General features: G+C 46.7%; 1 protein-coding gene across 1 annotated transcript in view; it reads right to left on the bottom strand.

The window, feature by feature from the left end:
• Positions 1–19,440, bottom strand: part of LOC112923233 (BOS complex subunit NOMO1) — a 56,718-nt gene that overhangs the window by 20,246 nt on the left and 17,032 nt on the right. Inside the window, exons 10-22 of the mRNA XM_026002971.2 lie at positions 19,108–19,213; positions 18,781–18,931; positions 13,768–13,942; positions 12,095–12,236; positions 10,942–11,073; positions 9,774–9,910; positions 8,185–8,272; positions 5,956–6,019; positions 5,011–5,106; positions 2,161–2,379; positions 1,989–2,071; positions 758–917; positions 506–632 (exon numbers count right to left, since the gene is read on the bottom strand). Coding sequence (XP_025858756.2) covers positions 506–632; positions 758–917; positions 1,989–2,071; positions 2,161–2,379; positions 5,011–5,106; positions 5,956–6,019; positions 8,185–8,272; positions 9,774–9,910; positions 10,942–11,073; positions 12,095–12,236; positions 13,768–13,942; positions 18,781–18,931; positions 19,108–19,213 — 1,680 coding nt within the window. The remainder of the gene's footprint in view (positions 1–505; positions 633–757; positions 918–1,988; positions 2,072–2,160; positions 2,380–5,010; positions 5,107–5,955; positions 6,020–8,184; positions 8,273–9,773; positions 9,911–10,941; positions 11,074–12,094; positions 12,237–13,767; positions 13,943–18,780; positions 18,932–19,107; positions 19,214–19,440) is intronic.

Here is a 19,440-nt window from a genome sequence, read left to right on the forward strand (position 1 = left end):
ACCTCTATGTTGAAAATATTTATACTCAGGGGTCTCCAGCCCTACTCTGGATGGCACACAGCATGCTTCTTCCCAAGAAGGATGGAGAGGAGAGAAATGACATCAAATACCACTATAGGAACATTCTGTATTTTTACACAGAACACAGTTAAAGATGAGAGTTCGAAACACCTGCCAAAAGGTATGCAGATGAGCTGAGGTCAGCAGGCCTCCAAATCAGGCTGGGTGAAAGGAAACCCCCCAAAAGAGCACATCCTGTATGATTCCATTTGTGTAAACTCTAGAAAATGCCAACTAATCTATTGTGACAGAAGGCAGATCAGATCAGCAGGAAGGGTGGGAAGGAGAGCATACTAAGGGATACAAGGAAACTTAGTGGGGTGCCAGATTCTCACTATTTTCATGAGTGTATGCCTCTGTTGAGACAACCAAATCATATGCTTTATGTGCAGTTTACTATATGTCAATTACACCTCAATAAAACCATCTTTTAAAAATGTGTTACCTCAAAGCTTACGCCGGCCAAAGCATATGCCTTAAAGTCTCCTATGGTTCCTTCCACCGCAGTCAAAACATAGCCTTCCTTCTGCGAGGACACAGTGTACTCCAGGTCGCTGTGCAGGGGCCCGACACTGAACAGAAGCAAGTAGATGCTGGGGGTGGCAGTGCCACACACCTGCAGGAGGCCTTGCCGGCCCCACACAAGCCTGGGCTCTTCACCTGGTCCCCAGCAAGTCGCCTCTTCATCACGGCTTACCTATAAGCACCTCTGTCATCAGTGAAGACAGTGATCAGTGGGGAGCTCGCCCCCTTTTCACTGATGACGATCTCGACACCCTCCAACTCTGGGTGGATCTGGCCTTCCAGAAATAGGCCTGCTTTCCCATGGATTTCAATCAGCTTCCCAGGGCAGCTTTCTAAACAGGAAACAAACAGAAGGCCAAGACTTAGCTGTAGTGGGAGGGGGCATTTGGGCCAGGGGCTTCCCAGTAAGGGAAGGCCTGAAAGGGAGGTATCTGAAGCTAGTTCCAATGAGGTTGTTTTTTTTTTTTTTTTTAAGGTTTTATTTATTTATTCATGAGAGACACACAGAGAGAGGCAGAGACACAGGCAGAGGGAGAAGCAGGCTCCTTGCAGGAAAAGCCCGATATGGGACTTGATCCTGGGACTCGATCCTGGAACTCTGGGATTACACCGTGAGCCAAAGGCAGATGCTCAACTACTGAGCTACCCAGGCGTCCTTAATGAGGTTGTTTAATATATAAAACTGCAATAACTGGGGGGGCCCATGACTGCCTCCATCCCTTGCTCAACAGCTGGGAATGTCAACAGTTAAACCTAACAAAGCCTGGGTTCTCACTACCCCTCTGTCTGTGGTCACAAGGTCTTTCTGGCGCATAGAAGGCTATGTGGCTGGACCCGAGGCAGAAGCCTACCCCAAACAGGCTATCCTGCACTGTGGAAAGTGCCTGCTGGAAAGCCACACTATTCAATATGCCCTCCTTCTAAACACAGACCACATAAATGCCCAGGACTTAATGAACCCCCAATGCTAGAGGAGATGGTCAGAAGCCAAAAGACAAATACTCCAACAGCCATCACTTCTAATTGTCCAGTCCCAAAAACACTCTCCCTCACCCCTACCAATACGTATAAACACCACACATACGATGGCTAATGATCACATTTCAACAAGTAACATCTGTGCTTTTTGTCTACCTTTGGTGGCAAACTGAAAACGTCAGGAAGAAGTCAGGGGTCCTTCTCCAGAAAGACTGCCCAAATTCTAATTACCAGAGTTACTTTCATCGATGGAGACCTTCCATTCACTCACCCACACACCAAGTAGGCACAGCTCTTTGCCAAAGGGGATTTAAGGAGCCTCACAAAGACAGTTTTGTGAGAACAACAACATGGAATACGTTTTTAAAGGCATGTAAATGAACGTTTGTAGAGATGTGTCACTGGCTCAATGAGTTGACGTTTACCTCCACTGACGGTGGCTTCCATGGAAGGAGGGTAGAAAAGCAGCTCCTTAGACGAGGGTGTGACTGTGATTTTCTCTCCAGACCTAAAACAATGAAAATACTTCCATGTGGCCAGTTCTGCCCTCCACTAGAAAACAGAAGACATACAGGGCACGGAAGAGACAGAGCTTACCGTGCCCAGTAAGAAAAGTCATAGGAGAAGGGGCCCTGGAGCTCCTCTACCATCTCCTGGACAGGGGGCTTGGTCCTTCCCTCCCCAGCGTCTTCCTTGCCACTCTTCTCCCGCTCCTGCCTGCGGCTCTCAATTTCAGCCAGCTGCTGCTCCCTCCGCAGCTCCTGCACAGACTTCAGGGGCCCGAGGACCAATGCGGGTTCACTGTCAATGGAAGATCTGCAAGAAAGGAAGGAGTAGCTCAGAGCATATGTGGTTATTTATCCCTGCAGTCTGACATTTCTATATGGAGTCATCCCTCCATCAAAAACCAAAATGCCCTGTAACACCACCATGGTGGCATGCTCTGCTCCTGTTTTGAAAAAAAAAAAAAAAAAAACAATCATTTTTTAAGAAATAAAAACTGAACTTCTTTGTGATGGTGGTAGTATCCAGTAGCTTTTCAGCTGGGATGAAATGCTTTATGTCTTGAAGAAATATCAGATTTCCTGTAGGACATGGAGGTTTTTGCACACCACCATCTTTTTTCATTCAATCGTTAACAGAGAACTCACTCTGCTAGAGAACCAGTAAGCTGGAGAGACAACATTTCCTAACCATGTGGAGTCCACATTCCAGTGGGAAATGGTAGACAAGCAGCAGAAAACAATATCGGGTAAGTACAATGTAGAAAAATAAAGCAGCCTGGAAGGAGAGAAGGCTGGAGACATGGGGGCACTATTCTTTATTGATGTCCCTGGGTGAGGAGTATGTTGGGCAAGAAAACAGCAAGTGCAAAGTCCTTGGAGCCTGGGAGGGAGCTCCCTTGGCATGTTCAGGGGACAGCAAGGAGACTGAGGTAGCCTGGGCAGAGGGACCCAGCAAAGAGTCAGACGGGTCAGACGATCCTGAGGGAGCAAGTGGCTTTGTATGCCTTGGTGTGGACCCTGGATTTCACTCTGAGTGGGATGGAGAGCCACTGGAGTTGTAAACAGAGGAATGATGTGATCTCTACTTTAAAAGGATGAACTCTGCCTTCCACATGGAAAACACACTGTCACCATGCAACAACAGCCCAAACAGGGAGGCCAGGAAGCTGGAGAAAGAAGAGTCAAGGACCATCTAGAAAGATGACAAAGAGTGGGGTCTGGGGAGGCAAACAACCAGGAGTCCAGTTTGGGATCCAGCGAGCATTGAGATCCCCTTGAGGGATCCAGGTGGCCACGTCCAGGTGGAACATGCATCTCATACAATCCTCAGCACAAGCAAATAAAACAAAACTTCCTCTGAGGTTAGAAAAATGAATTCAATAAAAACTGAAAATAAAGTAATACGGGGTTACGACTGGCAAGTACATGAGTTTCCAGTCCAACCAGTAATTACTACTTTCTAGGCAGGAAAATAGTAAAAGGCTTTGTTCCAGCACCAGGCACAGTCCTGGGCCTACAAGAAATACTCCCAAGTCCTTCTCCTAGACACCTGGCTACCCTGAGGAATATGGGCACTCCTTTTTTTTTTTTTTTTTTTAATTTTTATTTATTTATGATAGTCACACACAGAGAGAGAGAGAGAGGCAGAGACACAGGCAGAGGGAGAAGCAGGCTCCATGCACCGGGAGCCTGACGTGGGATTCGATCCCGGGTCTCCAGGATCGCGCCCTGGGCCAAAGGCAGGCGCCAAACCGCTGCGCCACCCAGGGATCCCTGGGCACTCCTTTAATCCACACTACTCAGCCAGACATTCGTCTTGCTTGACCCCATTGGTCAGTGTGTTGCCACATCCTGTTGATTCCATCTGCTCAACAAACCTCCCAGCTGTCCACTGCTCCCCATCCACTACCGTATGTCTGGCTGAACCCACCTGGACTCCAGTCTCAAGTAACTTTCACTCGTAGGTGGTTTCTACTTGGTCACTCAGCAGCCAGGGGGATCTTGCTGAAGCAAAAAAGTAATCCCTCTACTTAAAACATGTCATAGTGTCCACACGACAAAGCAAAGACCCTTAACATGGGCTGGTCCTACTGGCCTACCTCCCCTGTGTGCCCCCCCCACAGTCCCCATGGGGTCCAATTCAAAGCCCTCATTATAGGTATAACCTCACAGTCCCATGTATGACACCCAGACAACTGTCCATGTCCCCCATGAGACTTTAAGTTCCATGAGCGCAGGGGCTGGCCCTCAACACTCTCCACATTTTCTGCATGGGTGGATGAGTTGAAAAGGCAGTGGACAGAAAAGAAGAGACACAGCTGAGAAGATCGCTTAAGGTAAGGAGAGGGAAAGTTACTCAGATTTCCATTCTTACAAAGATGGTCGTGTGGCCAAAACTCTGTCATTTCTCAAGAAAATTAGGGTGTCAGATGCACCTCACCACGTTGCAGAGTCCTCTCAAAGGGACATTCGCATGAACCTGACCCTTGCGAGGGACTGCCTTTCATATACCTTTTCCCTCCTGACCCTTCGTATATCAGGTGCCATCTCTATTTCCCCAGTCTTCAAGAAAAGGTCTCAAGAAAAATAGACAATTTTTCTGAATTTGCTAAAACACTTGAAATACAATGAACAAGCCAGAGATTTTTTTCCCCCTTAGCAAAGACAGGAAGTGTAGAGAGTTCAAACAGAAATTTAAGGCACTTGCAACGAGCTGTCAGAAGGCTCTCCCTCAATTCATAGTTAATTCCTGAATCATAAAAGGAGAGGATCAAGGCTGTGGTGAATTTACAGCTCTGTCGTGTAAGAGAAGGCCGTGTGTACGCACACCTAGAGATGAGAAATCAGAAATAACTTTCAGAGTGTCTGTTAGACAAGTCCCCAGTGCTCGTCCACCACACCACCCTCCCACACTCAGACCACCGTGGAGCAAGAGGCTTACTTGATTGTCACAGTGACATCCAGCATTTTGTCAGTGGTGATAGTTCCAAGGACATGGTGGCGAATGGCTGTCAACGTCAAGATACTAGGTGACGACCTATAAATCAAAGTGGAAAGAAAACACTAGCAACATCACCTCATTGTTCTCAAAGGATCATAGACACACCCTTAATGGGCAACCATTCTGACCCTGAAGTACACAAATACAAAATTGCTCTAAGCTTGGGATGAGGTAACTCCTGATGTGGTTACCAGTGTTTTAAAGGGTAAACTAATTTTCCATTCCAAAACTTGACACCTCCAATTCCCGGTGAAAGGCTAGAGTGTTTGTAAGAAAAATGTAAAAATGGGAGGCCGAGGTTAGAGAAACACCCATCAGTGAGGGCTGGAAGATTTAACCAAGAGGATAGTCACGCCACTTGAGAACTACGGCCTTCCACCCTGGGTTTATAGAATTCTGGGGAAACAGATCCCAGCTCCATTTCCTCAATAATTTATTCAAGGGTTGGGGCACTTGGGAGGCTCAGTTGGTTAAGCACCTGACTTGGTTTTAGCTCAGGTCATGATCTTAGGGTGGTAGGATCAAGTCCCATGTTGGGCTCCACGCTGGGCATGGAGCCTATCTGGGATTCTCTCTCTCCCTCTGTCCCTCCCACCTTTCGCTCACGCTTCTCACTATGAAAAATAATAATAATCATGACAATTTATCCAAGTGTCTTAAAATCCTTACATGGAAATTCCTTTTAATAACCTAACTTTACCTCTTCTTTTTTTTTTTTTTTTTCGGTGTTGCTAACCTTTTCAATTACATAGCCCTAAACTTTACCTCTTCCAGAAAAAAAATATAGAAAAAAAGTTCCTTATGTTGTTCAGAAGAAGAGATGTGTGTCCACTTAACTCCACAGGAGGGTCACAAACACTATAGGGCAGTGAATACCCAGCTTACGTGTCATAGGTGTAGAACGCTTGCTCAAACCGGTGGCAGGAGCGAGGGGTCACCTTGTACACACCTGCAGCCAGGAAATCAAAAGCCATTTTCAGAGGAGGGCGTCTACTGAGCACACCCAGCCAGCACTGGGAAGCCACAGGCAGAGCCTCCCACCTGAACACACAACACACAGATGTGCAATAATGGCATCAGCGATGCCTCTTCTGCTGCTTCTTCTGCTTCTTACCAATGACCCGGTAATGGCCCCTCACAAACTCAGGATTTCACTTTCCATAATTGAACAACTCATGCTAGTTTAGTCTGCGCAGACCCAGCTAATAGGGACATGTGAAGGAATGGGAAGTATATTTCTACCGCAGACGAGACTGAGAATTTTCCACTTAATAGATTCTGTTAAAGTCCCAAAAGACAGCCACAGCCTGCTCTCCTTCCTAGAAATAGTCTGAAAACAGGGCATGGGGCAGAGGAAGACCTAGAAAATTGTGGAATGCTCACAGAGAACACTTTGATGCTGTGAGCCCACATAGAGTAACGACTCTGATTAGGAGAGTAAGCCATTTGCCAAAGGAATACAGTCAATTTCAGGAAGGAGAGAAGTTTAACAATTTATTCTCCCAAACGATCATGAGCCAACCTTTTGGCCATACTTCCTACAAAAATCTGCGATTAGATCAAACTACCTCTGCTGTTTCCATCCCGCCGAATAAGCCCCTGTGCAATTACCAGCAGAAAAAAAGACTTCAGTCTCTCCATTCACTTTGTTTCCTCTTTCAGCCTACAAATGTTGACAGAGCACCAGCACCTACTACAGGCCAGGTATTGTGCTAGGGACTGCTACTGAGGGGAAGATTGTGTATTTTATCTTGAGAACCAAGAAAAGTCACTGAATTATTCATTAGGAAAATACAAAATGAAACCACGATGAGACGCAACTTTACACCCATCAGGATGGCTAAAATCACAAAGCTGTCAGAGCTGTCAGAAGGCTCTCCCTCAATTCATAGTTAATTCCTGAATCATAAAAGGAGAGGATCAAGGCTGTGGTGAATTTACAGCTCTGTCGTGTAAGAGAAGGCCGTGTGTACGCACACCTAGAGATGAGAAATCAGAAATAACTTTCAGAGTGTCTGTTAGACAAGTCCCCAGTGCTCGTCCACCACACCACCCTCCCACACTCAGACCACCGTGGAGTAACAGATGTTATGAAGATATGGGAAAACAGGAGCCCTTGTGCCACTGCTGGTGGGAACATCACTGGCACACATAACCATGTGGCAGTTTCTTAAAAAAAATGAAACAAATTTACCATATGACCCAGCAATTTCATTCCTGGGTATCCAACCCAAAAGAAATAAAAACAGATATTCACGCAAAGACTTTTGTACACAAATGTTCATAGCAACATTATTCGTGAGAGCCAAGAACCGGGGATGTCCATTAACTGGTGAGTGGACACACAAAATGTGATATGCCCACACAATGGAATTTGGTAATGATAAGGGACAGACTACTAATATCTGCTCCAAAACGAACTTCAAAACATTATCATGAACTTCAAAACATGCTAAGTGAAAGGAGGAAGACAAAATATCACTATGGTAAGATTTCACTTATACGATATGTCCAAAAAAGGCCAATCGCTATACACAAAAAAATAGATTAGTGGCTGCTTAGGGCTGAGAGCAGAGATTAACTGTCAATATGCAAGAAGAGTATCACCAAGGTAATGAAAATGCCCTAAACCAGATTATGGCTATGGTCATATAATTTGGTATGTTTACTAAAAATCCTTGTATGCTGTCAATGGGTGACTTTTATGGTCTGCAAACTGCACCTCAATAAAGTTGTTCAAAAGGGAGAGGAAAAAAAAAAAGGGAGATAAGCCACTAGAGGATTTTAAGCAAGGTGGGAGATGGTCCAATTTTCATCTTCAAAAAGATGACCATGGCTCACTGGCTGTAGTATTTTTCAAGGGGAAAGGGCTCAACTGTCTCTACCAAACTCATACCCAGGAGACCAGGAACACTCTCCAGCTCCCAGCTCTAATTCTCTGGGTAAAAACACCACTCTCTCCAGCAGAAAGAGAAAAATGAGAGTACGCTAACCATCACCAAAATTGATAGCCTGACGCAAGGAGAACCAAGAGGGGAAACAAAGGCCTTTACCACAATCCTTGGTGCCTTTCCATTTCTCTAATTCAGAGCCCATCAATCCCTCCAGACTCACCGGGCTTGGAGAGGCAGAAACGGTTGACTCCTTTGGAGAGGTTATAAATCCCCACATTCTCAGGTCCATTTCCATCCTGATAAAATTCCTAAGGGACCAAAGCCAATACAATGACTTACTAGGGGAGATGGAGACACCAAGATGATTAATAATATTTCTGTTTCTGAACCAGTCATCTGTTTTACCCATTTATCATTTGAGCAGTTGGGTGCCACAGGAAAATTAAAAACCTTCAAAAACTTCCCACGAAAACATGCTCTTTTTCATTTAATCAACTAATATTTATTGAGCACCTGCTATGTGATAGACCCAGGGCTGGGCCTTGGTGGCCGATGTGGCTCCTGCTCTCAAGGGGCTTATGTTCTAATACGGGAAGACAGAAAATAAATGTGGTCCACAAAGAAATTATATTTCAGCTAATAAGTAATAGAGCGGTGGGCAAAATAGCCAGGGAAATGGGATAAAGCATGAGCATGGCAGGAGCTTCTCAGCTGGCCAGGCTCAGAGCAGGACCTCTCCTGAGTAAGCAATACTGGGGTTGCAGCCTGAATGACGAGAGAAAACCAACCATGTGTAATGCCCAGAGAAGATGCAGCATTCCACGCAGAGGAAAGCACATGTGCAAAGGCCCAGAGGAGGGAACGAGTGTGGGGTGGAAGTGGAGAGAAGGCTGGAATGCCAGGGCCCAGGCAGTGAGGTGGAGAGAGAGGGAGGAGGCTGGGGGTTAGGGAAGGGCCTTGCTGGCCAATGTTATGGAATGTGGATCTTATCCTAAGGGAACCAGAAACCTGCTAAACAGTTTGAGGAAAGGAACAATCTCCTAAATGTCTACCACTTACTCTCAACTGGGTTTCAACAAACCCATCTCCTGGAGCAACACTGCTTGTTGAGTATTTGTGGTGTGGTAGTTAGAACAGCTCACTGGCAGCTGAGACACCAGCAACCACACCCCACATAAGCGGTGGCTCAACTGCTGTTTGCCTCAGTTTCTCCACCAGAACCCAACAATGACATCTACTGTTGCATAAAGCCAAAAAGTTCTATAAAACTCATGAAGGGTCCTAGACAGGCCTACACACGTGTTCTCTTTCCTGAAACCCACATGGCACACTGCCTATCAGGGAGACTACATCAACAAGACAGTAAGATGTACCCGCTCCATCCTTTGCCCCAGAATATACTAGAGAAAGTGACTCAGCGGGACCTATTAATAATAATAGCAGCGTACGCCAAGGAAACCAAATACATAAGAGATTTACTTAAACTTCACTACAACCCTGAGAAGTGGGTATTAAGATCCCAGGGCTATAAAAACAATGTGTTCTATGCTACATCAATGGCTTTCCCAAATCACTCATCAAAGTTAGAATTTAATGCAGGGCCGGGACATGAAAATCTCCCAAACAAAGGCATCTTTCTATGGAGGGATTTTAAAAGCTTCCTGACTATGCTTTCCTGAATAGGGGGGTGAGCGGAGGGCAGAAAAGGAAATCTGACTTAACTATGATTATAATATTCTTGGCATGCTAGTACCTTCCCACTTCTCAAAAGACCTTATAAACAAGAGAACTCTCAGGAGCCACACATACCAGAGTGATTGCGTGAGAAAGGGAACATCTCAGCATGTAGCCCGTCTGCCTAAACTCAATTGTTGACACGTCCTCTTCTAGAACTTCCACCTCTAGACTCTTGTTCTTCCAGCACCAATCTTCATGCATGATGCTTACTGGAAAAGCCACAACACAGACACACATGGGCATAATGCATATCACCTCCCTGAGTAAAAATTATAATGACTTAATTTTTTAACATGTATGTCATACACACACACCCACACACAAACCAGTAATATTTAAAACTAGTTTAAGTACTAAAGAGAAAAATGAAACCAGTGATCATTAACATCAGCAAGAAAGAAATTCAATGGTGTCTAAAGAGCACGCTCACAAGAAGATATTTAGGGATCAGCATACTTTTCCTGTAAAGGGCCAGACAGTAAATATTTTCAACTCTGCCCATCATGCAGATATTCAACTCAGCCTTTGTAGCATGTACGCAACTGTAGATAATACAGAAGCAAATGGGTGTGGCTGTGTTCAAATAAAACTTTATAAAAACAGGCAGTTGGTCCCCCCCACCATAGTTTGCCAACATCTGATAGAACAGAAAATATAATTCCCCAGATAAAACAGCCTATCTTCTAAGCTATTCACTGCCAGCAGCTCCAAAATGAGCTTGGAAAAAGCAGAAATAGAGCCAATGGGTGGCTTCTCAAGAACAGCAGGGGAAAGAGTACTAAGGCTGGCCAGCACCTGCACCTACTACTTACCAGGTGCTGTACAAACTATTTCATTTGTTTTGCACTCTACAGAAAGACTGTATCACTCCTACTTCAGAAGAGGAAACTGAGTCTCAAAGAAATCAAGTAACGTGTCATGGTCACACAGCTGCTCAGTGGTAGAACACATCAGTGTGATTATTTCGTGCTCTCTAGTCAGGCATTTAGAAATAAAATGGCACAAATGAAGGCACCCTCTGCAAACAGAAGACACGTGCGCATTGTCCTGACAAGGTGGCAGTGAGCGCATGGACCACTGATTCTTGCATTATCACCCATTGCTAAATAATGCACGTTCAAGGTCAAGGGGCGAGGAAGACAAGTACGCAGCTGGGATGCAATTTGAGAGCTGGGTTTTATAAAGTTTAGAAAAGACAGGAAGTACATGAGGGCCACAGGATGCTGCCTTTGGTTCTTACTTTTGTATTTTCCGGGGAGCACATTGTCAAAGGTGAAAGTCATTGAGTTGACCTTGCCGGAGAGCTGGAGGCTCCGCTTCTCGCCCTGGCGGCTCAGGGACTGCAGCGTTACCAGCAGGTCGCCGCAGGTATCTGCAGAGAAGAGGCAGGAGGGCCTTGTTCGGCTGCCCTCATGAGCCACAGCACTGGTGTGAACCCCCCACCTGTGGGCGCTGCTGGCCACGGCGTACATCCTGAAGGGCGGTGCCAGCAGACTTCCTCTACAGCCATCATGCATCTGCTGGGTTCTGAGAGCCCTCCCCTGGGGCAGGTCATCAGTACCAAACAATGGAGCCACTGATAGTGAAAGTGACCCTGTTATTTATCCAACACTTCGTGCCAGCCGGAGAAGGAAAACCATATTACAGAGCACCTACTAAGTCAGATGTAAGGTGAAACGGGGGAAAGAGTATTGATGGAACACCAGCATAAGCCAGAGAAAAAGAGAGAAAAGAAAGATGACCGAGCTTGGCTGAATGCCCACTTCATTCCAGGCACAGAACTGGGCCCTGTCATTGTAATAATATTACTCATAATAGCAAAGATTTACATGGCTCTTGCTGTGCTCCAGGTCCTCACACAGGCCCAAATATGCTAATTTCTTTGATACAACCACCCTGTGAGGCAAGTACTGTCATTACTTGCATATGAAAGATGAGATAGTCAAAGCACAGAGAGGTTAAGTAATTTGCTCCAGGTCACACAGCAAGGGTGCAAGCCTCTGCAGTCTGGTTTCAGACTCTAGGGTGTTAACATCTGGGCCACAGTGCCCAACATGATGGTATTAAAGCCTCACTAAAACCCTCTGAGAGCCATAGTATTCCCATTCTACAGAAGAAAAACTGAGGCTGGGTGGGTAAATGCTTACTGTCTCATAGCTGGTAAGTGACAGAGCTGGGAAAAAAGCAACCCATGTGGTTTTTTTAGGAGCCAAAGCAGAAATACTCCAAGAGAAATGTTTCTAGTGATGCCGTGTGGCACTTACTCAGAACTGTATGTGATATGGATTCTAAAACCACCTCCAGGCATGGTTTTGGCATTCACCTTTAACGCTACCCAACAGGGAAAATCTCACCAAAATCCCACCTGTTTTCGCTTTCAAGTGACATCTTACCCAAACAAGAGACTTTCCCAGAAACTGATGCCAAGAACTGCACAAAGGCCACGTCCATCACGGGCCTGTCAGTCACAGTGAGAGGGAAAGTCTGAGGCTTCAAGGTCAGCCCCGCTCTGGTCTCTGCCTCGGGAACCATCACCTGCAAGGACACACAGGACGTCAGTGTCTGCGTCAAGGCGCGGCTTCCCCAGCCTCCAGGGCACCAGAACATTCCCTTGGGCCCAAGGCTAAATATTTGAAGGAGAGAAGTTCACTTCTGGGCCTGGTTTTATAATCACAACAAATCCCCAAATAAGCCATGGTGAGAAACCGTGTTTCTACTCAGATACAGAACTAGCCTTCAGCCCTGTCACGAAGTGCATGAAAGTATAGCTGGCATCACTCCCCAGGGGCACATGGCTGTCATAGGTCACCTATACACTGGGGGGAAACCACATTAAACCCCAGAATTTCTCCCCAGTGGCTTGAGGTCACTCATGACGTAAGCTAGGAGTCTGTCAATGCTACTGCATGTCGCCATGGCAGAAAGAAGCCACTTTCTTTTTTGCTTTTTAAAAAAAACATTTTATCCATTTATCCCTGAGACACATAGGCAGAGGGAGAAGTAGGCTCCCTACAGGGAGACTAATGCAGGACTCGATCCCAGAACCCCAGGATCATGACCTGAGCCAAAGGCAGATACTCAACCACTGAGCCACCCAGTGCTCCTTCTTTTTCCTTTTCTTCTGTGTCCTTTCTTAGGCTAAGAAAAGGGGCTGGGGAAGAGGTGGTCCCCTAAAGATTATGCTCCAAAGTTGCTCTTCCTTGAAAAAGACCTTTATGGTTCGAAAGGGCTTCCAAAGGCTTATCGATGTGGCCAACTTCACAAGAGCTGGCTACCTGGTAGAGGAGCTATCAACTCGCACACCACACTGTTTGGTGGGAACAGGGAAACCAATCTCCTCCCACCCCATCTCCTTCAGGGGGATCCCACTTGCTCTGGAGAAGAGCACAGGCACAGGGGGGCCCTTTCCAGCCTACCCCCCCTCTGCCCTTCCTCAGGGAGGAAGAGCAGCAGCTGGCTGGACACATGGGAGCCTGAGCTCCAATGAGACACAGTCTGGCAGGTGGGCACAGCCATGGCACCGAGAGGCTTAGTGGGCTGACCCCTGGCTCTGTCTCGTCTCTTGCCTGCTGCCCCTAACTGTGCTTGGGCCTTCACCCTCACAGTGAGACCCCACGCCAGGGTATCCCCAGTTTCTCTGCCTGCTGCAACGGGACAATCAGATGGTACCTGACCAGCCATCTTCAATTCTGGGCGAGGTGGAGAAACACCAGCTGTATTTTGGCCTTGGGTGCCAGCAGCCATGCACCTGCCACTAATAAAGGGTTAATTTGGGGACTTATGGATGTTCTAGAGTAGCCAAAAGCATGAGACGGTGGAGGTGTGATTGGCAGCCTGGAATTAACTCCTAATAAACATCGAGACTGGAAGAAAGAGAAGCCTGTGTATCATTTCCAGACTGGGTGCCTGTCTGCTCTGTCGTGACATGCAGGAATATAAGTACCTCATAATAAGAAATGGGGACTAGAAATGCCCCTTCTGTTACCCAATTTGGCTAATAATAACCCTTTAAAAAAAAAATCACTGTTTTTTTCAAATATCTTATATAGAATAAAACTCATCATACCTGGACTTTGTAGGTCCCTGGCTTCGCTTTAAAACAAAATGATCCATGGGCATCTGTCTCCACGGTGACCAAAGACTTGTCCTTGTCTTGAGACGACAGGACAACTTTGTATTTACTCATCTGCTTGACAGTGTCAGGGAAGCGAATGATTGATATCTGGCCACAGACACTGAACCTGCAACAAGGGGCCCATTCATTCCAGCATGAGAACTCAATTAAAACAGGAGAAAGGAAGCCTCCCACCCAAACTGCACATCCCTCTTCCTGCCCCACTCCTGGTGACAAGTTTAACTCTAACAGAAAGATAGAAAAGCAGCCCAAATGACTCCAGTTCCAAAAAAGCAACCTTTGGAAGGAAGGCTGAACCCCTCCCTGTGTGAGGGAAAAGGCACAGCAGAGGCCCACGGTGGGGCTGATTGTGCATTCTGGGGTACATGTGCCACCCCCCACTGCAGAAGCAATTTTCAGAAAATCTGTAGATGATAAAAATGTTTCAGGTAAATTGGATCATTGATGGTATAGCAGCCTTGGACAGAGAATGTGGGCCAGAGCTTAAATGCAAGGGCTGTAAGCAGCCCTCCAAACCCATGGCACCAGCCATGTGAAACAGGGCAGGGTCCCTGAAGATGCCTTCCTCGCCTGTGATTATATATAATTCGTGCATAAAAGCGATCGAGGAGATGGGAACAGAAAATGTAATTAAGTTTAAAATAATTACAAGGCTGAAACTGAATTCCTTAAGAGCTAGGAGCCACAAAATCGACTTAAATTGAAAGGCTCCATTCAGGTCATGGCTCGGATTGGGGGTTCTAAATGAGCAGTGTGTGCAGTGCCGGAAAGTGCACCCAGAGAAAGGCATGAAAGGCACATCCCCAGGCTGAGAAAGACCAACAAAAACCATCATCCTTAAGTGCCGTTCTTCACTTTTTTAGCAGTCAACCTGTTAAAGTGTAATAATGCACCACAGCCGGAGGCCATGATTGTCTCTTCCACTGACTAAAGGTTGTATTTTTGAATCAAGAGTCATTCTGGATAAAAATCAGTTGATACTTGTGACAGAAAGAGAGTCAGAAAAGGTGGCTGGGAATGCTGGATAATTATGGGGGTACATTCGAGGCTGGAACACCCCCCACCCTACCCCACCCCCTCCCCGATGCAAATAAAAAGTGGTGGAAAACAACTAAGTGGTGGCAGACTGTGTGTGTGAAATACGATAATGACCACGAGCCAATCACCTCTTTAGAGCAAAGTGACCAGCCTGCCACATGAGCTCACGATCAAGAGCAGCGGGCGAGGAACAAGGGCCCACGTGCCAAGTCCAGCCAGCAGCCTGCTCTTGCATGAACTGTGGGCTAGGAATGTCGTTCCCACTTTTACTTTCATTCTTTTTTTTTTTTTTTTGAAAGGAGAGGAGGAACAAAAGGAGAGGGAGAGAGGAATCTTAGACTCCACGCCCGGTGCAGAGCCCAAGAGAGGTGCTCGATCTCACCCTGAGATCATGCCCTGAGCCAAAATCAGGAGTGGCTCAACCAACTGGGCTCAACCATACTTCTGAAGGGTTAAGAGGGGCAGAAAATCAAAATAGTAATATCCTGACACATAAACATCATATGGAATTCACATTTCATTGTTCCAAATAAAGATTAACTGGAACACAGCCACATCCATCCATTTATGAGCTGGCTCTGGTGGGTTTGTCAGAGGCCACATGGCCCAGGAAGCCTACAATATTTATTCCCTGGCCCTCTACACAGAAAGTGTGCAGGTCTCTGATCTAGATTTGAAGGTACACATTTTGGTTCTCATTTCCCTCTTCAGGACATTTCAGAATAAAAGGGCAGAAAGGGAATATTGAGGAGTTATTCTTAAGGATCTATGTCATAGTCTCTTGATTTGTGTACACATCCCAGGAAATGTCACCTGATTCATCCACGTTGAACTTCTCTGCTTCTCCAAGTTTTAAATATTCTAACCATCCAACCTGTTTTTGCTCATTTTCTCAAAGAGAAGTGGCCAGTTACCCCAAACCTCAAATGCATATTGGCTTTAGTTTAAAAAAAAAAAAAAAAAACAACTAAAAAGCTGGTAGGACAGGTGTTTTATTATACTGAAACCCTTAAAAATTGATGTGTGTCACAAAATTTCTTCATCAAGATTTATGGATAAAACCTGGGAATTTTGGTGCATTGCAAGATAACTATAGTCTCATTAGTCATTTGGACAGAAGCCAAAGCATTTCCTTCTCAAATAAATTGGGATTTTTTTTTTAAAGTAAGAAATAGGAATGAATTAAAAGGCAAGTGTGCTATGGTGACCCAAAAGGAAAATGAATTTTCCCAAATATGCTCAATGATATCATTTTTCTTTGTCCCAAATATTCCACTTGAAAGAAAAAATAAATATAAATATATTTCTCCATTTCCATGAATAACATCTCTTCCATCTATATAGTTGCAAATAAGAAATGTGGGACCTCAAGAGCACAAGGCCTCCTGACTCCCTCCCCACAGTATCTGTCAAATGCACTACTCTCACCCTTCCTGATCGGCACCCGGATCCTGCCACCACCACATCTCCAGACAACTATCACTGCCTCCAATCGAGTCCCTCCACTCACACCCTGGCCTCCCTGCGATCCTGTCTCCACATAGCAGCCAGAGGAGAAAACAAAAATTTTTGTTTTGAAAATGCCCTGATCCCTATCGCTCCCTTGCTGAAAACTCTTCAACAGCTTTCCACTGCATTTGGGGGGGAGGGGGGGAGAGGGGAGGAGAGCCCACCTCCACAATCCAGCTACATGCTCTCCAACCTCGTCAGCTGCCTCCAGCCACGCTGGCCACCTTCCAGAAAGCTCCGTTCCCTCCCCTCCAGGCCTTGGAACATGCTGTTCCCGCTGCCTGGGAAGTGCTTCACTTAGCTAACTGCTACTCCCTGGGCTCAGGGACCCAGTGCGAGTCCTCTCAGTGTCAAGCCCCTCTTCCCTGCATACCTACCAGAACTTACAATCACAAGTTACTCAGCTCAAACCTGTCTCCCCAGTAAGATGAAATCCTTGGTTCTGTCAATGCCAAATGAGTTCACTGCTACACACCAGCCTCTATCACTGCACCTCACCCAGAGTAGTTGCTCAAAAATGTTTATGAGGGAAAAGAAGGCAGGCTGTGAATCCAAAATGATTTTCTAAGCTCTAACGCAATGATGTACAGGGTTCCCACTGGTGATGTACTTCCCAATCACTCATTTGTCACAGAATCCCTGACCCTGACCCCCACCTGTCTACAGAAGTTGTCACTGCCGTCTCCTCAGTAACCAAGTCAATGGAGCGTGCTTTCGAGGCTCAGCTCCTGGGCCTCCCTCACCGTCAGGTTCGACCTCACAGCTACGACCCACTGCCTGGATCCTCCTGAGGCCACCCCTCGGACGCCGGCATTCCATTTGGGGCCTGCTCTTCTAATTCTACTTGCTTTTTACACATCTAGGGTTCTGGCTGCCGTCTGGCGGGGTCTCCCTGGGTTACGACCTGTCCAGGCATCTGCGCAGAGCGCCACCTGGTGGTCCTTCTCAACCCTCAGCACCTAACAGGCTCCTCTCCCTGCCCACAGCTGGGGGTGCCACAGCCATCCTGCTTCTCAAACTGGGAACTCCTAAATACTCCTCCAACCCATCCTTGATCTCCCCCTAAGGCAAGCCCCCATCAAGTCTGCTTTCATGCTACCTGAGCCCCAATCTTGTCCCCTTCATTGTCATCCTTCACTACTGCCGAGTGCCTCCCTGAAAACAAAAATCTTTTTTTTTTTTTTTAAAGATGTTATTTATTCATGAGAGACACAGAAAGAGGTAGAGACACAGGCAGAGGGAGAAGCAGGCTCCCTGTGTGGAGCCCAATGTGGGACTTGATCCCAAGACCACAGCTGGGATCATGCCCTGAGCCAAAGGCAGACACTCAACTACTGAGCTACCCAGGTGTCCCTGAAAACAAAAATCTAATCATGTCACCTCTATGCTCAAAATGGATCGCTGGCCCCCTGACCCGTGCTGGAGAAAACCTCATTCTTCCAGTGGGGTGTCCAGAGGTCCTCTGAGATCTGTCCCTCCAGCCTTGTCACTCTCTTTGGCCTGCCCAGCAACACCAAGTCATAAGCTCCCGGCTAGACACTGTGCTGTTCTAGACTGCGTGCCTTTGCTCCTGCCACCTCTCTCCAGGAAGACCCTGCCCTAACTCCATTAAAGTTACAGTTCAGTGAGTATCCAGTGCTATCTCAGAGAGAGATGCAGCTCCCCCATTCCAAGGGTTACACGTAGGTGAGAGAAGGATCTGAGATCTGGCTCCAAGGCCCAGGTTCTTTGCACCACATGGTATCACTGTAGGATAAGACCTTACAGATTCAACTACCAGATGTCGCCTCTCATACTCGCAGTAAGTACAGCAAAGCAGGAATAACGGTCACAAAGACTGGAAGCATCTCACAGCAAACTTTCTCAAACAACTATACTATCTTCCAAAGTCCTCGATTTTATTTTTTTTTTTTAATTTTTATTTATTTATTTATTTATTTATGATAGTCACAGAGAGAGAGAGAGAGAGGCAGAGACACAGGTAGAGGGAGAAGCAGGCTCCATGCACCGGGAGCCTGACGTGGGATTCGATCCCGGGTCTCCAGGATCGCGCCCTGGGCCAAAGGCAGGCGCCGAACCGCTGCGCCACCCAGGGATCCCCCAAAGTCCTCGAGAATGAAGCCATGGAAGGTCTTGCAGATGTGAAGTCAGATATAGAGAGATCTTCTTCTAACTTAGACTCATTCTAACTTTGAAGCAAGACAGTTTTCCCTAAGCATCCACATATAAGTAGCTCCTTCAGTTTGTAAGACTTAGCACTAATCTTCCTCGGGGGGTCACACCCCCCCCCACCCCACCTGAATTTCTCACAGGTGCCTAAGACCCCATGTGGATCCCTGGCAGAAACACACAGGCAGATCAAAGGTAATTTTGCAGACCCAAACACAATGACCTCACCCTGTGGCAATGATGTCAGCCAGCTGAGGTGTGTTAGGTGCAATTTTGATGGTGACGGTTTCAAAGTAGAGGTGTTCCTTCTGAGCGTGGATCGTGTACGTCCCCGTGGTGATGTTTTCCAGGCGGAATGAGCCATCAGCTTTGGTTTTGACTATAAAACAAAAAGATGCAAATAGAAGATAAGCCAAAGACAGCTGTCCATCCCCTCTTGAGACAAAAAGCTGGCATATTTTCATAGCACCATTAAGATAGTTTCCCTTCCATTTCTCTCTGGGATCAAAATCCAGCACTGGCAAACAGTTCTGGGGGGTCAACACAGCTGCCGACCTTTGATTTGGTTATTCAGAGTGACTACGGCCTCTGGAACGCCTTCGCCTTCGGGTCCGTTCAAGACCCTCCCAGTGACAGAGAATCCCATGACGTGGAACACAGGCTGGAAGATGAAGAATAGGAAGAAGGTTCGCATGTGCCAGAGCGGTAAGGCCCTCCTCGTCCACTCATGCCAGCGCTCAGCCCAGCCATGGGTGCAGGAGTCCCGAGTCCCAGCCGGGTCCCAACCCGCTCCCCTGACTCCTGCTGCTCCCACACCTCTGCATGTTCCCCGGGGGTCTGTCTGCTTCTTACACTCTGGTCACACTGATGTTTGTCAAATAACTGAGT

The sequence above is a fragment of the Vulpes vulpes genome, chromosome 3 (assembly GCF_048418805.1).
Source record: "Vulpes vulpes isolate BD-2025 chromosome 3, VulVul3, whole genome shotgun sequence".
Classification (NCBI taxonomy): Eukaryota; Metazoa; Chordata; class Mammalia; order Carnivora; family Canidae; genus Vulpes; species Vulpes vulpes.